This window comes from Eurosta solidaginis, chromosome 3 (genome assembly GCF_040869045.1).
Source record: "Eurosta solidaginis isolate ZX-2024a chromosome 3, ASM4086904v1, whole genome shotgun sequence".
NCBI lineage: Eukaryota > Metazoa > Arthropoda > Insecta > Diptera > Tephritidae > Eurosta > Eurosta solidaginis.
Genome location: NC_090321.1, coordinates 170,751,655 through 170,775,610, shown reverse-complemented (window position 1 = coordinate 170,775,610; position 23,956 = coordinate 170,751,655). Strand labels below are relative to the sequence as shown.

The 23,956-nt window shown below is 36.1% G+C and overlaps 2 protein-coding genes across 2 annotated transcripts; one reads left to right on the top strand and one right to left on the bottom strand.

The window, feature by feature from the left end:
- The first annotated feature begins 583 nt into the window (after positions 1 to 583).
- Positions 584 to 1,792, top strand: LOC137246050 (putative nuclease HARBI1). The gene is made up of 3 exons (XM_067777158.1): positions 584 to 1,005; positions 1,067 to 1,214; positions 1,271 to 1,792. The coding sequence occupies exons 1-3, from the start codon at positions 584 to 586 to the stop codon at positions 1,790 to 1,792; spliced, it is 1,092 nt and encodes a 363-aa protein (XP_067633259.1).
- Positions 1,793 to 3,341: 1,549 nt separating this feature from the next.
- Positions 3,342 to 6,419, bottom strand: LOC137246783 (uncharacterized). Its single transcript, XM_067777795.1, has 4 exons — positions 6,232 to 6,419; positions 5,984 to 6,176; positions 4,627 to 5,058; positions 3,342 to 4,044 (listed from the first exon to the last, which is right to left on the bottom strand). The coding sequence occupies exons 1-4, from the start codon at positions 6,246 to 6,248 to the stop codon at positions 3,859 to 3,861; spliced, it is 828 nt and encodes a 275-aa protein (XP_067633896.1). The 5' UTR covers positions 6,249 to 6,419; the 3' UTR covers positions 3,342 to 3,858.
- Positions 6,420 to 23,956: the final 17,537 nt, after the last annotated feature.

The following is a 23,956-nucleotide window of genomic DNA, read 5'->3' as shown; positions in this document are numbered from 1 at the left end:
AGGTCAACTTATTTTCCTTAACACGTATATGTTTATATTCTTATCTTAAAGTTTTTAAGTTTCACAAAACTATTATGAAAGTCCCACACATCACAGATGTTTACTGCGCCACAGGTGGGCTGGTAGCAATGAAAGCTGTAAAATTTTCATGAAATTTACATACAATACGCTCAGAAAAAGGCATCAAAAATGTATGGCTTTCGAAGTGTTCCAAGTATAACTTGGCTTTTATTTTATGTATGTACATAAGTATGCCAGTGTCAGCAAGCAATTAGAAGTTGGTTTAAAAGTGCGTTAAGTGTAATTAATATGAAATTGTATTACTATCTATATATTAATACGCTAGCAAAATTTCCATACAACCATACAACAGGCTGTATCGCATACTTACAGGCCTATTCTGTGCACTTGACAAATTCACCATCTTGCTTATTTGTCAAGTTTGATTATTTATCAAGTATTTTCTATTCTGTGTCAAATATAAAAAGCTCTTTGGTTGACAAGTTGTCAATATCTTAAACCCTCTTGACAATTCAAATTTGCGCTAAAAATTACATTATTGCGTGTTTGTGTCTGAATTAAAATGGAAGAAGACTTATTACTTTTGCTGTTATTGTGTGAAGATGAGGAAAATGAGGGAAATAGAGATCGCTCGAGGTACTTAAAATCCCTGAGAGATGCCAGCAATCCATTTGCCCTAAGTGAAAATGTGTTCGTTCAACATTTCCGTTTGACCCGTTCTTTGTGCCGTCGCCTTATTGATGACTTGGAACCGCACGATGATCAACAAACCTCCTTGCCAATAACGATCCGTATTCTATCGGTATTGAACTTCTTTGCTAATGGATCGTACCAAACATGCGTGGGCAACAATTACACTATGCCTATGAGCCAGGCTTCTTTTTCCAGAAGTTTGAAATCTGTGGCAAACCTAATTGTGAGAGTTAAGGGCAGTGAAATCGAGTTTCCCCGCACAGTCGAAGAAGAGAATATTGTTAAAACAGGGTATGCGTGCTAATGAAATTTTTCAGATAAATCTATAACGAAAATCTTTGTACTATTTAAGGTTTTTCCGGAAATTCGGCATAAAAAGTACAATAGGTGCAATTGATTGCACCCACATTGCCATTGTTGCTCCGCCTTCAAACAATATGGAGCGTCCGTTAAGCCAATACCTAAACCGAAAAGGCTACTACAGCATTAATGTTGAAGCGGTATTTTCTGCTTTTGTTAAAAATATTTACAATTTATTAAATTTAATTATTTTAAGGTATGCGATCATCGCTTGCGTTTTACATTTCTAAATGCCAACTTTCCAGGAGCGACACATGACTCAGGCATATGGGCAACGTCTGACCTACGCGAGTATTTGATACGCAAGCATAACGCCAGTTCTACTTCCAACCAAAGGGAATCATGGCTCATTGGAGATCAAGGATACCCTTTGGAACCATGGCTTCTCACACCAGTTGCAAACCCAAGTACCACGAAAGAACGGAAGTTTAATAAGATACATGCATCTGGAAGAAATTGTATAGAAAGAGGATTTGGTGTTGTGAAGTCGCGTTTTAGGTGCTTGCTTAAGCATCGAGTGCTACATTATTCTCACGAAACAGCTGCTGTTATTATTACGAGCTGCGTCATATTGCACAACATCATGGCAAAAGCTGGTATGGCAGAGGGCGTAGATATCGTTGAAGATGATCATGAATTCGAAAGTGATCCAAATGACTCTACTCAGTACACCCGCGAGGGAGAGAGAACACGGTCTAGATACATATCAACTCTTTAAAAAACTGCACATGTAAATATTTCATTTCCCAAATAAAAAGCATAATATTACTCATAGCTAAAAATGTCCTTTTCGACTCTATATTTTTGAAAGTAGGGATACAATCACCGAGAGCTTTAGGTTCATGGTTTGCAAATGTTACTCCAGTGTAGAAGAAATTTGGACGTCTCTAAAGAACACACAAACAAAACCTTATGGGCGTGCATAGCCCTTCATTAAAGGACGTTTATATTTAAAAAATTTACTTGCGTGTATCTATCGAAGGGGAAGGGGTCAATCCCTAATCATTTCAGCTCCTTATTATTTTGCCCCTTCACCTCTCCTTTTTTCTTTTTTGTTCGCTTTTACCAATTGTTTTTGTCAATAATGTCAAACAAAGTAATTGACAATAAACAAAAATCCAGCATTATCAGTGATTTGCACCAGATGGCGCAACACTGAATAAATAAAGCTGGTAAAAAGGAATAGAAGTAGCAAATTTGCCAGTCAAACAAACCACCGCTGTATAGCTAAATGGTTAGCACAGCATGCCTAAAGCGTACTGATGATGAAGGCTTAGCACCTTTCGAAATGGATCTATCTGCGCAGCTATGGCAGGTTGTCTGAAAAATTGTCTACTTACTATTCCAAAAACAAAATACAATTTTTCAAATTTAGAAAAATTAAAAAATAACAATAATTATCATTGGAAAAAAATTATTGTTCTGGCCTTGAGCTCGAATCGAACCTTGAATCGTTCGCTTTTACCTTCTCATATCGTCCTTCACTTTTTTATCTTAACTTTTTCTATCTTCATTCATATATCTACCCCTATCACAATCCGTAGTCCTAATCATATAGACACACACAAGATTTTTATATGTACATAAATATGTATGTATTCTATAATAAATTTTATTTATAAAAACAAAAGAAAAGAATTACATAAATGTAACAACAGAAATAATTAATTTCAATAGCTCTCACAGGCAAACTAAAAATTTAAAAATAAAAATAAAGTTATATATGTAGCTTAGTGAAATAACCTAGAATATAAAGTTTGACTTTAGTAACTTTTTATTATGTTTTATTTTATTTCGTTTAATTCATTTTATTTTATGGTATTTGAGTTTTTTATATATTATTTAATTTATTTTAAAATATTAAATTTATTTTGTTATAATTCTCATTTATTTTATCTTATTTTTTACAATTTTTCTTATTTTATTTCATTTTTCATTATATTATTTTATTTGATTACAATTTTTATTATTTTATTTCATTTTTCATTATTCTATCTTATTTGATTACAATTTTTCTTATTTTATTTCATTTTTTATTATACTATCTTATTTGATTACAATTTAATTATTTTATTTCATTTTTCATTATTCTATCTTATTTGATTACAATTTAATTATTTTATTTCATTTTTCATTATTCTATCTTATTTGATTACAATTTTTCTTATTTTATTTCATTTTTTATTATACTATCTTATTTGATTACAATTTAATTATTTTATTTCATTTTTCATTATTCTATCTTATTTGATTACAATTTTTATTATTTTATTTCATTTTTCATTATACTATCTTATTTGATTACAATTTTTATTATTTTATTTCATATTACAGTTTTTCTTGTTTATTTCATTTCATTTAATTTTACTTTACATTATTTTACCATACTATTTTTTTATGATTTCAATTTTTTAATTTTGATTGGAAAATAAAAGTCCTTGGTAAAACAATACTGTAAAGGCACTAAAATATGGGTATTTGTTATATATGCATAACTTTTATTTTCCAATTGAAATTTGTTTTCCAATTGAAATAAAATAAACGATAAATAACTAGTTATTACTAGCAATTTGTATAATAAAATAAAATATTATTAGCAGTCCCTGACTTTAACATGTGTATAGAGAAGTTTTACGGACTATTATTATATTAACTAGCATATTTTTATAAGGAATTCAGTCTTTGGTTCAATTATAATTAAAGAAAATTACTAGTCCGTAAAACTTCTCTATTCTTAAGTTTAATTTGGTTTTAAAACTTTGACTAGTTCAGTGAAGCAGCTCGTTAAAGTTGTGATATTGTGATAGCTTGGATCGTTTCACGATGCTCCTGACGCTGTTCCTCTTCTCTTCTTTCCCGTCGTTCTTCAAAACTATTCCGTTTGCTTATATTGCTCATTAGAGTACTTATAAGTTTGCTTCGTTCTGCGCGAGACATACGGACTGAGCTTCCATTCAAAACTCCAGCATTCTTGAAGGAAAAAATTTCAGTTTAAAAGTGTCCGATCTATGTACATATTTATATATTAGGGAGGCCAAAAAAATTATTTTCGTTATTTTATTGGTATACGGAAAAGGAAGTATGTATACTGATCCAATATTAGTTTTTAATATTAACGGGACAAAAATCCCATAGCAGTTTTTCCTTTACTTCTATGAACATCATTATATCGACGTGCCATACGAAAACTAACAAAAGAAATTTTGTGTCTGACAAAACTAATAATTTCATTTTATGTCTGAAGAAAACTAACTACCTAAAAGTGTTAGTTTTCGTCTGACAAAAAAATAAAATTGCTAGTTTTCGTCAGTCACAAGTCGAAAATGTTAGTTTTTGTACAGAATTTTGAGTGTTAGTTTTCGTATGGCACGTCGATATCTTACTACTGATAGATCATTCAACAAATTTCTACTCAAAAATTGCAGAAAGTATAACGCTCTACAACAAATATTGTCGAGCGTTCAATTTCGAGAAAATATATGTATGTATAAACCAATCCAAGAAAAGGAAAACCATATTTTTGCCCCACCCTAATATATATGAATTACTTACTTCAGTCTCTGGCTCAAGAGGTGTCATACCAGGCATCGATGGTTCGAAACTTGCTGATTCAGCATTAGTCTCCGGCGATGATGGGCTCCACATTGCTACAAATAAGTCTGATGCATGGTTTTGCTGCGGCAAAATCGTTGGCGAATTCGAAGGACTCATCGCAAGAATACGGCTTGGAGATTGTGTATCACTCTCAGCTGGTGACGGACTCTGGAATATGGACGATGTTCTTGCTGGTAGTTCTTGTGGTGGCGAGTTCAGTCCACTACTTCCTAAACCGGCCCCATCAACCGCTAATAAGCCAAAAGTAGCCAAAGCGCGATCTTCGAACTCATTAAGTGATTTGCATTGTGGACCACCACCAGTAACCCTTTGGCTCATTTTTATACGTCGTGCACGTGTACGTAACTGGCTCTTCCATACTCCAAGCGTCTGTATGTAAAAAAATTATACGCAAAGCCATTAACTAATTTGGTTACATTTTACAAGACGGTTCAATGCTTATTATTGATCAAAAATGATGTTGGTACCAAAAGACGCGCCTTGACTCCAGTATCAATAATCCGAAAGTGGAAATTGAAAATATTATACATATATATTATACATATAAGTTATTGCCAAAAAATCCAAAAATTAGAAAAGGTCGGTCTAAAACCGGGGTGTAATCCATACTTTGGTAAAAGTCTAGTTGAGGGGTCGACTGCTAATACGCGTCCAAAAATATCGAGAGAAGTGTCAAAAGACGCGTATTAATCTCGAGAACAATAATCCGAAGGCGGAAAAGAAACATTTTATCTCTGTCCGGAGATATTTACAGTTGACTATCACTATTTTTAATTTTTTTTTGTGGGTACAACACAATAACAACCACATGAAAATCGCCAAATTCAACTGTAAATATCTCCGGACAGAGATAAAATTTTTCCTTTCCGCCTTCGGATTATTGTTCTCGAGATTAATACGCGTCTTTTGACACTTCTCGATATTTTTTGACGCGTATTAGCAGTCAACCCCGCAACTAGACTATCACTATTATGTATAAGCGCGGCCGAAGGCCGCCAACGCAGAAAGGTGTTATGCGCAAAAATAATATGGATTCTATCCACGGTTTCGGAGGTACCCGCGGGTCTTTTTTCGGTTTTTCGATAATACCTTTTGAACGAATTAAAATTAGCCATACTTTTTATGTATGCTTGTAAATATCTCTTCACACAAATATATTTTTTAATTTCCGCTCTCGCATTATTGATTCTGCGGTCAAGACGCGTCTTTTGATACAAACATCGAAAATTCTTGATCTATATTAAGCATTGAACCGTCTTGTAAATGGTACCACTAATTTTGCACTACAACTTACTTCCTTCCATTTTTCTGCAGAACGTGTTGGTCCTCTTAAGGCGTTTAGCTCCTCTGCCAGTTGAGCCCATAGAGAGCGCATTTGTTGCGGTGACCTAGGGTTATTTTTTCCTGACCCCATTTCAGGGTTAGCACTATAAAAAAACACGTAGTGCTCCAACTGTTCGCGCGTAGCACGATCGCACTTTGATTTTCTATAAAAGAAATACAATATAACTAAAATATAATGAAAAATAATAAAATACTTACGTTTCTGCAGACTCCATTTAACAATTGTTCGCGCTAAACAGCTGTTTTGTGTTTACAATACTTAGTTCACCACTGTGTGGGGAAAAGCATACGCATAAGAGCTTTTTAGAGTTGTCAACTTACGCACAGAATAACAAAATTTATCAAGTTGATAAAAATCTTGATTATTTATCAACTTATTGACAATTTGTCAAATGCACAGAATAGGGCCGTTAGCATACGTAAAATCATATAAAATTTATATGAATCGATTCGTTTTGATCAACCGCAGTGCATAGGCCTATTTTTGGTAACAAATATTACTCTATTTGTTTATAATTAATAGAAAAAGTTTTTTGTAAATTCGAGCAATTCATACAAATATCGTAAGTCATTTTCGTGCACAAGCGCGCCATCTTTGGGAACAAGTATCTAAGTGTTCTAATGCGAATTTCAAAGACCTAAACCTTTATGCACAAGCGCACCGTCTTTGGGAACAATTATCTAAGTTTTCTAATGTGAATTTCAAATTTTATGTATACTCGCTAAATTCGAAAGCACAAATGTTTCACCTACATTCAAATATGGTTCCCCATTGTTGCCACTTACCTATAATAGCCTCTACCAAAATCCTAAAAAATTGTTCCAAATTATTTTTAGCGTACCAAAAAGTCTTAAATAGAATTAATTTTTGACCGGCCCATTTTTTGTGTCAAACATCACTTAAACGTAAATACATAAGTCTTTATTTAACAGATTCTTTGTTTTTTATTTTAGTTGTTTTCAAAAAAACATGAAATCGCAATTAATGAGTTAACTTTTGTTGAAACTAACTTATTTATTTATAGCAACTAATGGCAAATTTGCCCGAAAATGTTTTTGCATTTGCTGATTTAATCCTTATTTTAGATAAAGTACGTCGTATACTGAACAAAAAAAAAAGTTACAAAAATATAACATAAAATTTTTTATATTGCCTTTTATGCTAAATTATTTTAGTTCTTATTTTATTTTATTATATATTCTCTTATTCAAATTGGTTTGTTATTATTTAAATGCAACTTGACTGAATCGGAAAATTTCACGTTGTATATTAAACGAAACAAAAAAACGTCCCAAAAACGTTTTTGATTTTAGGTCAAAACGGCAACCGGCATCATAGCGGCCGTATTGCATAGGAAGTATATTACCCACTATCTATATATTAATTCGCTAACAAAATTTCCATACAAACAATTGACCGGCGGTTTCGCATAGTTAGCATACGTAAAATCATATAAAAGTGATATGAATCGATTCGTATGGATCAGCCGCAGTGCATAGGCCTATTTTTGTTAACAAATATTACTCTATTTGTTTATAATTAATAGAAAAAGTTTTTTGTCAATCCAACAATCTCTCCAAATATGGATATTTACTTTCTTGCACAAAAGCGCGCCATCTTTGGACAAATTATGTAAGTGCTCTAAGACACAAACCTACATAAGCGTACGCGCTATACGGTGAAAGATTAAAACATGGTTTCCCATTGTTGCCACGTACCTATAATAGCCTCTACCAAAATCCTAAAAAATTGTTCCAAAATAATTTGTAGCGTACCAAAAAGCTTAACTAGAATTTATTTTTGACCGGCCCATTTTTTGTGGCAAATTTCACTTACATGTAATTACATAAGCCTTTATTTAACAGATTCTTTGTTTTTTATTTTAGTTGTTTTCAAAAAAACATGAAATCGCATATAATGAGTTAACTTTTGTCTAAAATTTGATTGTTAACTTTATAACTACATAAGCGTACGAGCTACACGGTGAAGGATTAAAACATGGTTTCCCATTGTTGCCACTTACCTATAATAGCCTCTACCAAAATCCTAAAAAATTGTTCCAAAATAATTTGTAGCGTACCAAAAAGCTTAACTAGAATTTATTTTTGACCGGTCCATTTTTTGTGGCAAATTTCACTTACATGTAATTACATAAGCCTTTATTTAACAGATTCTTTGTTTTTTATTTTAGTTGTTTCCAAAAAAACATGAAATCGCAAATAATGAGTTAACTTTAGTTGAAACTAACTAATTTATTTATAACAATTAATGGCAAATTTGCCGGAAAATGTTTTTGCATTTGCAGATTTAATCCTCATTTTAGATAAAGTACGTCTTATACTGAACAAAAAAAAGAGTTACAAAAATATAACATAAAATTTTTTATATTGCCTTTTATGCTAATTTATTTTAGTTCTTATTTTATTTTATTATATATTCTCTTATTTCAAATTGGTTTGTTATTATTTAAATGCAACTTGACTGAATCGGAAAATTTCACGTTGTATATTAAACGAAACAAAAAAACGTCCCAAAAACGTCTTTGATTTTAGGTCAAAACGGCAACCGTCATCACAGCGTGCATAGTCAGTATATTACCCACTATATTTATTATTAGGCTAACTTTGTTGGATTATATATCCATTAATCGGATGCTTAGATCCCATAACCCTGATTTTTTATGTCGCTTAAAGTTATGAAATCAATTTTATTTTAGTAAATATGTTTGCGTGAATAACTTTAATGTTTTTGTTTGTTTTTCTTTTCTTTCTAATTTATTCTGCTTTGTTATATCTTAGTATTGTATTGTTCACAGACGATATTTTATCGTAGATGTGGTCATATATATTCATGAAATGGAATGTTTACAAATTTAATACAAATTAATTACGTACATAGATCTCAATGGGAATCCAAACATTAAATATCCGAACATTAGAATCTTCATATTTCCACAATGATCACTTTAAACCCCGGAAAAAGTCCAAGTGCACTTATTGCGTTTTTATATGGAACTGTTTGTTCACTTAATTTTTTCGCAATTTAAGTAGTTTATTTTTTTCTTTAATTAAACATTTTTTTGTAAACTCTGCTTTCTTTCTCATTACATAATTTTATTATATTTTAATTTTATTTTTTATGAAGGTATCCGCTATTCTACTCAAAATTTTTGTTTTGTGTCACACTTACATATTATATATGTATTTATACAAAATTAAACGGGTGGCGTGAAATAGGCTAAATTCCTTTAGCAAATTTCTTCGTTTTTAACTAAAAGTTCGTTTTTTTTGAATTATGACGCAATTGAAGTAAATGGGCGATATATGTACATATATGGGTTATATAGGCCTACTGGGGAACCGAGCTCCCAAAACTAACTTCGGTAGCGTGCCAACGAGGAACTTCCGGGTGGTGTGGAAAAACCTATTTTTCAAGTAATTTCACCATAATTCTATGTCAATTTCATTTGATTTTACATAATTTTTATATTTTTGTTTAAGGAACTCCATACCAAAACGTTATAATTACACGCGAAAAGTTTGTAGAAAATTTAAGAAAATACAATCAAAAAGTACACGGTCTTAGATCAAATTCAAAATTTTAAGGAAAAAGTTAATTAAGTTAGACCAGTTTGCTATATTTCCAAAACTTGATGCATAGACTGAGTTGAAAAAAATACACGTTGGTCGAATTTCGACCACAGGCGATACTAGTAAATATAAATAAAAGAGCTTAAAAGTTGTTTGATGTGTAAGCATCTTTGCTCACGATATGTGTAAATTCAGAATGTGAACGTTGTGTAGTCACTACTTTGTAACATAATGAGAGAACAATGTAGGTATGTATGTACATGATAGGGTTGATAAGAGCGAAATTACATAGTAGATAAGATAGTGCAAGGCAAAGGATGGAAAAAAAGGAAAGGAAAATAAAAGAAAAGAAAAGAAAAGAAAAGAAAAGAAAAGAAAGGAGAAGGAAAGAAAAGAAAAGAGAAGAAAGGAAAATAAAATAAAAGAAAAGAAAAATAAAAGAAAAAAAGGAAAACAAAATAAAAGAAAAATAAAAAAAAGAAAATAAAAAACGAAAGGAAACGTAAAGAAATGAAAAGAAAGAAAGAAAGGAAGGAAAAAGAAGAAGAGAGGCGAGGACAGGAAAGCTTAGGAGTCAGAACCGAAGAGTAAGCCGGACGGCGTCATATCAATTTGATATCGAAGTGCTAATGGTTCGCTACCGATGAGTTATCAGTTTGTTGTCAACAGGTTATAGGCGTGTTATCCTTTTCTTATTGCAATCTATTGTTTTTTTTACTAGAAGTGCTATCGACAACATGTAGTCGAGTTATCGATTTAATATTAAAGTGTTATAAATTTGAAATTGAAAACAAAGGTTGAGCTACTGATTTCCTGTCGCCGAGTTATCCGTGTGTAAAAAAAATTATCGAAAAAATATCTATTATTTAAAGAAAATGTATCGAGATTTTCTTAAAAAATTATCGACGTATTCTTGATTTATTATTAAAAAGTTACCGACATGTAATCAGTAATCAGTATCTATCAAAAAGATATCGAATATTTTTGGCAAAGTTATCGATAAGTATTTTTTTATTAAATTTAAATTTTCGTGTTTATTAAGAAAAACCGAAAAGAAATAAATCTTTACTGGCATATTTCGACCGCACCATTTCGGAAACCGTCACGTAATCATTACGAAATTGCCTGACGATGATTAGTTGGCGGTTTTCGAGAAGGTGCAAGAGCAATGGATTCTTAAAAAAGAAGCAAACGTTTAGCACAGCAATAAACACACGAGTTATCCGTGAGTTATCTGTGAGATTTATAAATATTATAGATTTTTTCAAGCGTATTATTGATTTGTTATCGACAATCCATCGGTTTGTTATTCAACAGAATAAAAAAATAACAGAAATAAAAAATAATATAATAAAATAATATAATAAAATCGATTACACATCTGTAACCCGGCTATTACAAGCCGATTAAAAAGCACTAAGAATCCGATGACTCAGCTTTACGAAGTCGATTACAACTGGGCGGTTATAAGTCGCTTTTCTTGTTGCGGTTGTAGCACTGCATCGCCCTATCCAATAGGTGCGACTGCTCACAAACTGTCATCAATATCCACTAACAGGAGTCCAAGGAAACTTGCAGTTTCAACAGGGGTGGACCAGAGAGAAATGGGTGTTAGAGGCATTGGTTCCACATTGCAATTGGAAAGATGGTTTTTGTCATCGGTGGAATTGCTTGCGATAGCGGAGATATCGGACGATAATACTATCCTACGTGGTATAGCGCCAATTAAGTAGGTATGTAACTAACTGTCCACTAGTGCATTTCAAAACAGCAGAGTTAATAACTATCGCTAATAGAACATTTCATTGCAATAAGTCTGTCGAGGAGCAAGAGTTTTAAAAGTACATATGTACATAATTCTTTTAATACTAATTTATGAATGAGTTAAAAGCTCGTATCGTTATTTAGGGTACTTTACATTGATTACAAAAATTCTTGTGCTTCCCTTTTAACACTATTACCTCTTTAAGTGTGTAATATTCATAAACATTTCGTTATAAGTATACAAACGAGACTGTAATGTTTTCATATGCATAGTTACGTAGTCTTAACAGAGTCTCTATTTCTGGTTACAAATGCAATATCAAATGAGAATGTACCCACCTAACCAAAAAGGAGAGGAAAGTGTTGGATAAGCAGCCATAAAACATTTTTCGGAGGATTTTCCTCATACCTTCTCTCTGAACATACAAATGAACCAAACGTGGGTTGCATGAAAACTTATTCGAAATGTATTCCAATTTAATAGCTCAAAAGTAATAAACTACAAAAACAATTCACAGATAACGCGAAAAACTAACTGACTTCCCATACGCGCCAATATGCTTTTTACGAAAAGCTTTTCTCGGTCATTACCGGTTCCTGTGGTCAAAAGAGATAAAAGCCTATGCTTCGTTTTCATTAAGTCAAATTTGATTACAAACTTGGTCATATCAATGAAAATGGCTTGTCATACAACGTCAAGCGCGTTTGGCGCCCGCTGACTACAAAGTGACACTTAAATTTCCCAACAGTCGAAAACAGCAATTGCCCAACGGTATGTCAAATTTGACATTCAAATTTAAATTGCTAACATGTTGGCAATTTACATATTCTCGTTTGCCAAAAGGCGTCCCATCAATAAATAATGCTGCAGGGGTGAAACAACGAAAAATACTGAAACCGGTTGTGAAATGAGTGATCAGAAAATTGATGCGTGGGTTTTGACCTCACACTGCTTTATCGACTTTGAGTCAGTAATGTGACGTAATGGGAAAGCCGTCGTCACCAATTGATCAGCGGGTCAGCTTGAAACAGTTTTTGATGTCAGGTATTTTGACCTAATGAAAACCAATCTTAAGCCACTCAGGAAATGTGTAGAATGTAACTGCTTAATACCTGTGTTTTTGGGAGGTCTTTCGTCGATTCAGCAAGTGTTGGACCCTACTTTGTTAACTCATCGGCCCTTTTGTTACCTTCTATCCCTTTATGACCGGGAACCCAGTAAAGATATAAACCCAGAATCGACTTTAGCTTAATAACTTACTTAAATTTTGGTATAATAATTGCACTATTTTTCTAAGTCTTCTGAAATAATTTTTACATTACTTTTCCGCGATAAATCGAAAAGTATGCAATTTTGTGCTCTGCCTGATACAGCCAAATCAAATGGTAACTTAATTTAACTAATGGCAATGAAAAATTGTTTTAACAATGAACTTGAATTTTTAATTTTTACTGCAACTAAATTTGCCACCTTCATTGTTCTGTGCCATATCGTTAACGTTACTCACAAAAGTCCTAATCAACAAATTTAAAATTTACCGAACAAGAAATTTATACTCAGCGAGCTTTGCACACACAACTTTGATTGGATAACGGTTGGTTGTACTGGCATAAAGGAATCGGGATAAATATAGACTTCCATATATCAAAATTCCCAGGCTGAAAAAGGAATTAATTTATCCATTTCCATCCGTCCGTCTGTCTAACGATGTAATGGGCGGTTCCACGCCCTTATTTTGATGAAGCATTACACAACATTTCTAGAATGTTCGGTTACATCCGAACTTAGACACCCTTACTTGTTATTTTTCGAAATTTATACAAAAAAATCTGCAAAACGAAGTAAAATGCCGACTTTTATTTTATAAGTCAGTAAATAAAAATTCAATCTTGACTTTTACTTTTGAAGGACAAATAAAAGTCCGGCCCCATAACTAAGTAAAGGGTTATCCAAATGAAACGAATTTTTTACGAATCGCTTCTCATAAATATATGAATTTTTAATCTGTAGGGACACAAACCATAACCAACTCTCATAGTCCTATAGATTTAGCATTGTAAGCTTGCTCCTGTGTTTTTTCCATAAAGTTTGATCCAATTGAGATCTGTTTCATAGTTATAGGCCCGTACTTTTATTATGTCATGAATTTTTTTTAAGGACTTTCGTTATGAAGTGATAACAGTTTCGGTCCCTGACAGTTTCAATTTTTTACTTAGGGTGCATTTTAATGTATTCTACCAAAATCGTTGAAAGCGATGTTTTCAAAAATCGGTTGGTTATACTCTTAGTGAATTAAGCAAACGATTTGTAGTCTGTATATTATTCTGAATGAAATTCAGTAAAAGGTGGCGGTGCCACGCCCCCTATAAAGAAAAATTTTAATTTTACTGTGTTGCGCAATTTGTTGTGTCGCTGCAATTATTTCTCTGCTTCCGCAGGCGGATTACGATAAGAATACCTTCTTGGCCGGGGCATCAACGTGCATTCGCATGTGATGTGTATGGTAGGGTTACCAGATGCCCGAGATATGAATCGGGGACACTTCCAACAAAAAAGGTAATCAAATTTCAATAGTAAAACTGTTGACCAAGCTTAACCTTCTAAACGCAGTCGAAGACGGGCAATTGCACCCAGACAACTGCAAACAAATTTATAAAGGGTAGGGGATTATTGTAAATAATTTAACAATTCGCACAAACATGTTGTTTATTACAGATAATTATTTATACATTCTTTTACTTCTATTTTCAAGAATCTGGTGCTCTTTTTCTGTCAGAACTTCCCGACACAATTCTGGGAATTGCTGATTTTTTTTTTTTAATTTAACATTCTCAGGAAGGGTTAAAATATTTTGGAATTCGAGACATGTAAAATCTGGAAAATTAAACTTCACTCGAAGGATGTGCCCAACATTTTCAACACTCAAATGATTTCTTTCTTTTGTCGATTGCGAGCTCATTAAGGAAACAATTCGTTCGCAGTTCGCATTGTGACATAGTATCGAATAGAAAAATTTTGCAATTTTGAGCATTTCCGAATATCATTCGAGATCTTTATTAGCTGAACAAAACGCAGCCATTTTGGCGCTTACAGATTTTTGTGCAAAAAAATCGTGATCATCGGCCTTGGATTCCAAAAATTTTATCAAATTTACTATTTGATCAAGTAACAAAGAATCATTGATGGTCACTTTTTTCAAGCAAATAAAAGAGGCATGGTTCTACTTCACTATATTACAAGTCTTGATCTGTTTTGAAATCCAACCATTTGAAAACTCTGAATTCCGAAAATCCTGACGTCCAAAGTTTCAGAAATTCTAATGTTTCACAATAAACAATATCGGGTTTTGCCAAAAAGTCGTCGCAAGCATGGTCCCTTCCATCTTTTCTTAACTATGCCAAATTCGTCCTTACAGCTAATGGAATAAAATTCGATTTTTGTCATTCGTCCACTTTTGATAGGAGATAATCGTGAAGTAAAATTATATCTAAAATGCTGTCGTAAAAGCGGGGACATTTAGACTATAAGCGGGGACGTTGGGACAAATCGTCGAAATCGGGGACAAATCCCCGAAAGTGGGGACGTCTGGCAACCATATGTATGGAGATAATATGATTATAGGAAGCACTAAAATAAGAAGGTCAAATGGAAGATAAAATATACGGGGATGGAAGGGTGATAGGGGGAAAGGAGGACAACTTAAAATCAAATGTAGGCCGATAAATTTTCGTGCTGGGCATTGTCTATCAGGTAATTTCGCAGTTATATTTATAATTCGCTCCAGTTTCTCCGAGTAAAACTATATTCTGGCCGATGGTTGCTCCACAGAGGGCAAATGTATAAAGAAACTGCAGGGTTTTTCGATAATGTGGTTTGCTGGTTATGAATATAAGAATGTAAAATTGTTTGCATGTATAGGTACAATCATGTTTGGATTTATTGAAACATAGCTGTAGACATGCATACATGTCAAACAGCTTCTGCGAATTAAAACCATTAAGTTGGGCAAATTTCCTTCAATTATTCAAAGCGTGTAACTGATGAAGCAGAAACCTTGCGTGCAATTACAACTGCAATCACATTTGAGTATGAGTACTTACATAAGTATGTATAACGAGTATGAGCCAACCAAGATGTTGAAAATCTTGTACATATCTATCGTAAATGAGTGAACCGATTATTTTGAGTATACAGGATTCAGGGCGGGTTTCATCATCGCGATCTACGCTATCCGGCGGTTGATTCAACAGAGAGATCGGTTACTTTCAATTTAAGCGTCAGTCATTCCTAATTGGAGATGATAAAAAGGGTTCTTAAGACGTTTTCCATTTACGAGTTGATCCATCGGAGTTGAGATCTATACAAACCGATGGATCTCAAAAACACTTATACTTACATACATATATACGTACAAAAGTGCATATGTAAAAGCAGACTACGTCAAACTTTAGTGCCTGGTAATATCATTACCAGGAAATCATTATGTATTGACTATTCATGTTGTAACTAAACGGATTCTTGGACCGATTACTAAGCTGTTTATCTGCAGCTGAGCTGTAAACAACTACACATACATATATATAAATATATATAGCGCAAAGAGTTCAAAGAATCATGTAACACAAACATGCACATATGCAAATTCAAATAGTACCCATCAAAAAAATTGAACCTGGCCTTTTTTATATGGCTAAAAGGCTATAAGAAATATTAGTTCTATGGCGTATTCCTTAAAATACTTCTTATTTTCTGTTTTTCTGTACCTATGTCATCAGTCATAAGGTTATCTGAAAGATAACTTTATGCATATGTAGGTCTTATAGCCCATGAAATATTATAAGCCATTGGGTAGAATATAACACCCTTATTTTGTATAAGGCTCATAACAAGATAATATATTACATGGTTTATGAATTAGGTAGAATAATAAGTCCGCCAGTCGTCCCTGTTTCGCGATAGCTGACGCTGATAAGGAGCACCAACGGAGATCAAGTCTTCCTACACCTGCCTCTCCCAACTCAATGGAGGTCTCCCGTTTCCTCTTCTACCAAACTGCGTTGTATACTGAAATACTTTCTTATTGGAAGCGTATTCGTCCACTCGCATAATATGACCTAGCCAGCAAAGTCTTTGGGGTTTTATTCGCTGCACTATTGTGATATCTGCGTAGAGCTCATACAACTCATCAGTATACCTGTTTCGATACTCGCCGTCAGCATAAGGGGAAGGCCACAAATCTTCCGCAGTAATTTCTCTCGAGCACTCTAAGAGCCGTCTCATGTTCTCTCCACGACCAGCGATTGAAAATGCTATATTACTCGCGAGTTTTTTTTCTCCGGCTCTGAACATGAACAGAGCATGGAGCAGAGCCGTATCATAAAAAAGTGATAGCATTTCTTATATTCTGCTACGAGCTACGTTATGTTTCAGCAAATAGCAGAATAAAAACTTCAAACAAAATGTTATTTGTAGCGGAGATAGAGCAATCAAAAAAATTAAAGTGCTATTTGCTATGTTGGGAATTGTTATGTAGAACTTTGTCTCTTATCGCGCTACTACTTGTGTAAAACAACATGCAATGCAACGTGGGAACAGAGGTTAGTGACCATATGAAATAACAACAAAAACGAAAATAAGAAGCTACAAAAACAATTCAAAGACGAATAAATAAAACCACAAGTACAAAAAACAACAACATCACAACGCCATATTAGCTCCAACAACAAAAACAAGAGAAAAGACAGAACTCTGTATAATAGTACCAAACAGAGCAAATAGCATTACATTTCTTTGATTGCTCCCGCTCCGCTACAAATGGCATTCCGTTTGGAGTTTTTTATGATGAGTGAGTTATGTAGCGTGGTTGTCGAGAGAGGACTTTATTTTTCAATTACCTACTACTAGACACCATCTCACTTTAAATTCCTTTATCAATCACCTATCATTGAAAATTCTTGTTTAGTTCCTACGTTCAAGTTACGGGACAAGCAACATTAAAAATCCTTTTTGAAATTTGTTCTGAACAGTATGAGGTGGATTTTGTCTAAGGCTGGGGTAACGCTCAGTCAATCCAGAGTCGAGTAAAGGTCCCACAAACCCCTACTGAATAAATACACGATATTTATGTGTTACGAACACACGCACACACGGCTGGAGATACTAGGCGGACAGCAGCCTTCGGTTGAACGGTCGGGTAACGGACGGACTCGTACAGCGGTACGGAAGCAGCGGCGGGATAGAAGCAGCGGCTTAACGGCGGTAGGATGGCAAGCGGCCAGTGGCTAGTGTAGCAGCGGAGGGACGGATGCCGCGGCTTAACGGCGGTAGGGTGGCAGACGGCCAACGGTCGTCGTAGCAGCGGCGTGCCGGATGCAGCAGCTTAACGGCGGTAGGACGGCGAACGACCAACGGTCGTCGTAGCAGCGGCGGGACGGATGCAGCGGCTTAACGTCGGTAGGATGGCAGACGGACAACGGTCGTCGTGGCAGCGGCGTGACGGATGCAGCGGCTTAACGGCGGTAGGATGGCAAACGACCAACGGTCGTCGTAGCAGCGGCGGGACGGATGCAGACGGCCAACGGTCGTCGTAGCAGCGGCGTGACGGATGCAGCGACTTAAACGGCGGTAGGATGGCGAACGACCAACGGTCGTCGTAGCAGCGGCGACTGAATGGCGATAGGACGGCGAACGGCCAGGGGTGGGGTGGCAGCGGAGGCACCAGCAAGGCGGTAGTATGGCGGACGGCCAACGGTCGGCGTAGCACCCGCGGGATGGAGGCAGCGGCGGCACCACAGGGGCGACGATGCGACGGCAGCGGCGGTGGGCTACGGAGCGCGTACCAGGGCCGTGGTGAGAGGGGAAGTAGGCTGGCGATGGGGTTTACCTGGAAAGCGGCGGCTCGTTCCGGGCGGGGTCAGTTGACGGTATCGGCGGGATCGGATTGATCGGCAGTCCTCGGCAGTCCTCGGCAGAATCGATATTAGGCCGGTCGGTCAACTGGGGAAGAGACTGCCAGGACTCGTTAGTGCTAGTTTCGCTGCTGGACACCCCCGCCTCCCTACTTGCACACTAGTAGAAGGTGCGTAAGGGGGCGGGGTTGTACCAGCCGATACACCGTGGCTTGACCCGTGGGCGGAGGGGAAGTGTACCTTAACGGCACAGCGGTAGCCCCTGTGCGCACGCATCGGCTCACGGCCGAAACCAGTGCTGAGGGGAAGGGGTGGAATGGTCATGAAGGCGTCGGGCCGCTCAACGCCTAGGAGGGTGCGGGGGACAAAGTAGCACAAGGCATTCTCACCGGCGTCCTTACCTAAGTGAAGGGTGACCCGCGCCATGACGGCGCCCCTGCCACTCAGCCAGCCGAAGCTAGGACTGAGGGGGAGGGGTTGTAAGGTCATTAAGGCATCGGGCCGCACAACACCTAGGAGGGCGCGGGGGGCAAAGTAGCACAAGGCATCCTCCCAGTCGTCCTTACCCAAGTTAAGGGTGACCCGCGCCATGACAGCGCCCCTTCCACTCAGCCAGCCTAAGCTAGAACTGAGGGAAAGGGGTTAAATGGCCATGAAGGCGTCGGGTCACTCAAAACCTAGGAGGGTGCGGGGGGCAAAGTACCACAAGGCATCCTCCCCGTCGTCCTTACCTAAGTGAAGGGTGACCCGCGCCATGACAGCGCCCCTACCACTCAGCTAGCTAGCAGGAGGGAAAAGTATGTCTTTAAAAAGACATCCACTCTCGCTGGCTCACCTGAGAGGACTGAATTGCAAAAATGCAAATTCGATGTTTATATGGATGGTGTCGCAAACTGGTTGAGAAGTCAACACACCATTATTGTGATTTTCATTGGTTTGCTATCAGTGGTTGTTGAATGCTATAAAAGAATAAGTACAAGTGGTTGTTGGCTATGCTCATGGTTCAACTATATACAGGTTGGCTCATCTGTAAAGCAACAAAATATGTCTGTTCAAATTGTCAAAATCTGTGTATTGGTGTTGGTGCGAATGGTATGGAATGGAAACATAAAACTTAGCAGTTTTTGTATGTGTAAGTAAAATGTTGCCAATGTGTTGGTTTCATTTTGAGTTTGCCATCTCCTTTTGACAATCCCTTCGACCATGCAATGACATAAATAAAATCAGCTGATGAGATGAGCCAACCTGTACATAATTGAACCATGGCTATGCTATAGAAAAATAAGTACAGGGAGGTTCAGGTTTAAGTGAATAAGGAAGTACAGGGAGTTACGTTATTGTATACAACAGGACCACGCCTCGGCAGTTGTTTGGCCAGGGCAGAAAGCGTATATCAATCCTCAAAATTTCCTATTAAAAAATTTATTTGTCTGATTTGATTTTCCAGATGTCAATTGGAGTCGGCGTGAAACATGTGGCTCTCTGCAAGGAAAGATAAAAAAACCAGTGTACAAAAAATAGAGCTGCTCAAACATATACGATACGTGTAAAATTTACATCTTTTATGGGTTATTTGTAAGGACAATTTGATTATTTATATATTTATTTAGTATTTTTCAAAATAAACAGAAAATCCAGTTTCCTTAAAAATATAACGAAAATGTATCGACTATAGTTGAGTTTTATTTAAACATGATTAACCCTTAAGTTTAGGCAACATTTATTTTTTATTTTAATTTACCTTAGGATAAGGCTTACTTGTAACGTAAATAAGCCTAAAATAAGGCGTCGTTATAAGGCGTTACCATATGCCGTGGTGTGATGCTAGCGTGATCCGCCTATCACACCGAGGGTACAACTCCACGGCAAAGTAACATCAAAATTTAGAATAAAGTTTTTAAATTTGAAAAATGTTTTTCCAATCGGATTCGCCCCTACGTAGTGATTTGACAAACACTTCGAGTGTATTTCTGCCATGAAAAGCTTCTCAGTGAAATTCATCTGCTTTGGAGATGCCGTTCGGAGTCGGCATAAAACATGTACATAGTCTCCCCGCCAATTTATGGGGTGAATAAAAAAAGGAGCACGACGAAAACTGGAAGAGAAGCTCGACCTAAATCTCCTCGGAGGCAAATCGTGCCAAGTATTTATTTTGCTTTAAGGTTTATCTAGCAGGAGTACCCCAATATTCCTTATTGTTTACAACTGCTTATACCAGTTTTTGCTGGGTACGTAAATGTCATGTATGGTTATGAATAAAAGGAAGTACTTGCTGGCTGTTTCGACAGCAGTGAAATGATAATAAATTGAGCAAGATGTTACCATAAACCACACACTTACTTATGTATACGTATAACCATATGGAATACACACGTGCACCGTTATTTTTGAAAAGTTAGACATTAAAGTTTGGCCAATGATCCGCAATTTACAAAAAAGTAAATTTTTAAAATAAAAAAAATTTATTAATTTTAAACTCTTACTTTTAGTGTGGTTAGTACGTTCTAAATGCTGATATGTCATTGAACCTTTTAAGATGCAAACAGACTATATGAATTTTTATCCTACACTTTATTAGACCACTACCGCGATCAAAGCTTACATTTTCTTCGCTCCACACTGAATTGCTTGTGGCTTTGGGCCCCAGTATAGAAACTAAACAAAAAAGTTGAAGATTTTTTTTGTGTGTTTATTGCATTTAGGACCCGATTTTGAAAGGGATATTATGGTACCAAAAGTTGAGAAGAGATAAAGCTTTTACTTTATATGAAATAAAGCATCAGCTGCCAGAATCGACGCCCAGGAATCAAATATCATCGTGTGAACTGGAACTTTCCTCTGTGAGAGAGCCTCCATCAAAAAACAATTAATGTCACTGCTCAATTTTATTATAAAACAAGTAAGGAAGGCTAAGTTCGGGTGTAACCGAATATTACATACTCAGTTGAGAGCTATGGAAGAAAAATAAGGGAAAATCACCATGTAGGAAAATGAACCTAGGGTAACCCTGGAATGTGGTTGTATGACATGTGTATCAAATGAAAGGTATTAAAGAGTATTTTATGAGGGAGTGGGGCATAGTTCGATAGGTGGACGCCATTTCAGGATATCGCCATAAAGGTGGACCAGGGCTGACTCTAGAATTTTTTTGTACGATATGGGTATCAAATGAAACGTGTTAATGAGTTTTTTAAAAGGAAGTGGGCCTTAGTTCTATAGGTGGGCGCCTTTTCGAGATATCGCCGTAAAGGTGGACCAGGGGTGACGCTAGAATTTCTTTGTACGATATGGGTATCAAATGAAAGGTCTTAATGAGTTTTTTAAAAGGGAGTGGGCCTTAGTTCTATGGGTGGACGCCTTTTCGAGATATCGCCATAAAGGTGGACCAGGGGTGACTCTAGAATTTGTTTGTACGATATGGGTATCAAATGAAAGGTGTTAATGAGTTTTTTAAAAGGGAGTGGGCCTTAGTTCTATGGGTGGACGCCTTTTCGAGATATCGCCATAAAGGTGGACCAGGGGTGACTCTAGAATCCGTTTGTACGATATGGGTATCAAATTAAAGGTATTAATGAGGGTTTTAAAAGGGAGTGGTGATAGTTGTATATGTGAAGGCGTTTTCGAGACATCGACCAAAAGGTGGACCAGGGTAACCCAGACCATCATCTGTCGGGTACCGCTAATTTATTTATATATGTAATACCACGAACAGTATTCCTGCCAAAATTCCAAGGGCTTTTGATTTCGCCCTGCAGAACTTTTTCATTTTCTTCTACTTAATATGGTAAGTGTCACACCCATTTTACAATTTTTTTTCTAAAGTTATACTTTGCGCCAATAAACCAATCCAGTTACCTTGTTTCATCCCTTTTTTCGTATTTGGTATAGAATTATGGCATTTTTTTCATTTTTCGAAATTTTCGATATCGAAAAAGTGGGCGTGGTCATAATCGGATTTCGGCCATTTTTTATACCAATACAAAACGAGTTCAGATAATTACATGAACTGAGTTTAGTAAAGATATATCGATTTTTGCTCAAGTTATCGTGTTAACGGCCGAACGGAAGGACAGACGGTTGACTGTGTATAAAAACTGGGCGTGTATTCAACCGATTTCGCCCTTTTTCACAGTAATCGTCCTAGAATCTAAGCTCCTACCAAATTTCACAAAGAATTGGTAGATTTTTGTTCGACTTATGGCATTAAAAGTATCCTAGACAAATTAAATAAAAAAGGGCGGAGCCACACCCATTTTGAAATTTTCTTTTATTTTTGTATTTTGTTGCACCATATCATTACTGGAGTTGAATATTGGCATAATTTACTTATATACTGTAAAGATTTCAAATTTTTTGTTAAAATTTGACTTAAAAAAAATTTTTTTAAAGTGGGCATGTTCGTCATCCGATTTTGCTAATTTTTATTTAGCACACATATAGTAATAGAGTAACGTGCGTGCAAATTTCATCATCATATCTTCAACGACTGGCAAATTACAGCTTGCAAAACTTTTAAATTACCTTCGTTTAAAAGTGGGCGGTGCCACGCCCATTGTCCAAGCTTTTACTAATGTTCTATTTTGCGTCATAAGGTCAATGCACCTACCAAGTTTTATCGCTTTATCCGTCTTTGGTAATGAATTATCGCATTTTTTCGATTTTCCGAAATTTTCGAAATCGAAAAAGTGACCGTGGTTATAGTCCGATATCGTTCATTTCAAATTGCTATCTGAGATGAGTGCCCGGGAACCTACATACCAAATTTCATCAAGTTACCACAAAATTTACTCAAGTTATCGTGTTAACGGACGGACGGACATGCTTAATCAAATTTTTTTTCGATGCTGATGATTTTGATATATGGAAGTCTATATCTATATCGATTCCCTTATACCTGTACAACAAACCGTTATCCAATCAAATTTAATATACTCTGTGAGCTCTTCTCAACTGACTAGACTGGCGTCTAAGACTGGGCGAAACCTAGCTTCATATACCCAGATAGGTGCTCTCAAATGTTTGTTAAGAATAGTCTAAAGCGCAACCGATTACAAATTGTCATCAATATTCTCTAACGGGAGTTGAAGAAAACTTGCAGTTTCAACAGGAGGGACCAGAGTGAGAGGGGTTAGAGTTGTTGGTTCCACACTGCAATTAAAAAGATGTTTGGTGTCATGTGGGGACACATTGCAAAAAGGACATAAATTATGACTTATCTTGTTTGGTTGATTTTCATAAATTATATATGCCGGGATTGATTATGGATAGGTAAGAGTTTAACCTGTTGTGGTATCCATATCGAAGTTGAGCTACGTTTCTCTTCTGGGAGTTCAGAAGCCTTTTTGTTGATCTCGCTGAGGATCTGTTCGTGTTTTTTTCTTCATATTGCTGTGTTGTCAGGTCTCTTCAGTTAAATGTCTGTTGGGATGCCCAGATTTCTGGGTATTCAACAGCAACTGTTTTTTCAGCATTTCATTTCTCTCCCTCATGGGGAGTACGTTGTTGTTGTTGTTGTAGCAGGCTTCTCCCCATCCAATAGGTGCGACCAATCACAAATTGTCATCAATGTCTTCTAACGAGAATCCAAGGAAACTTGCTGTTTCAACAGGGGAGGCCATAAGAGAGGGGTGGTAGAGGCGTTGGTTCCACAATACAGTTG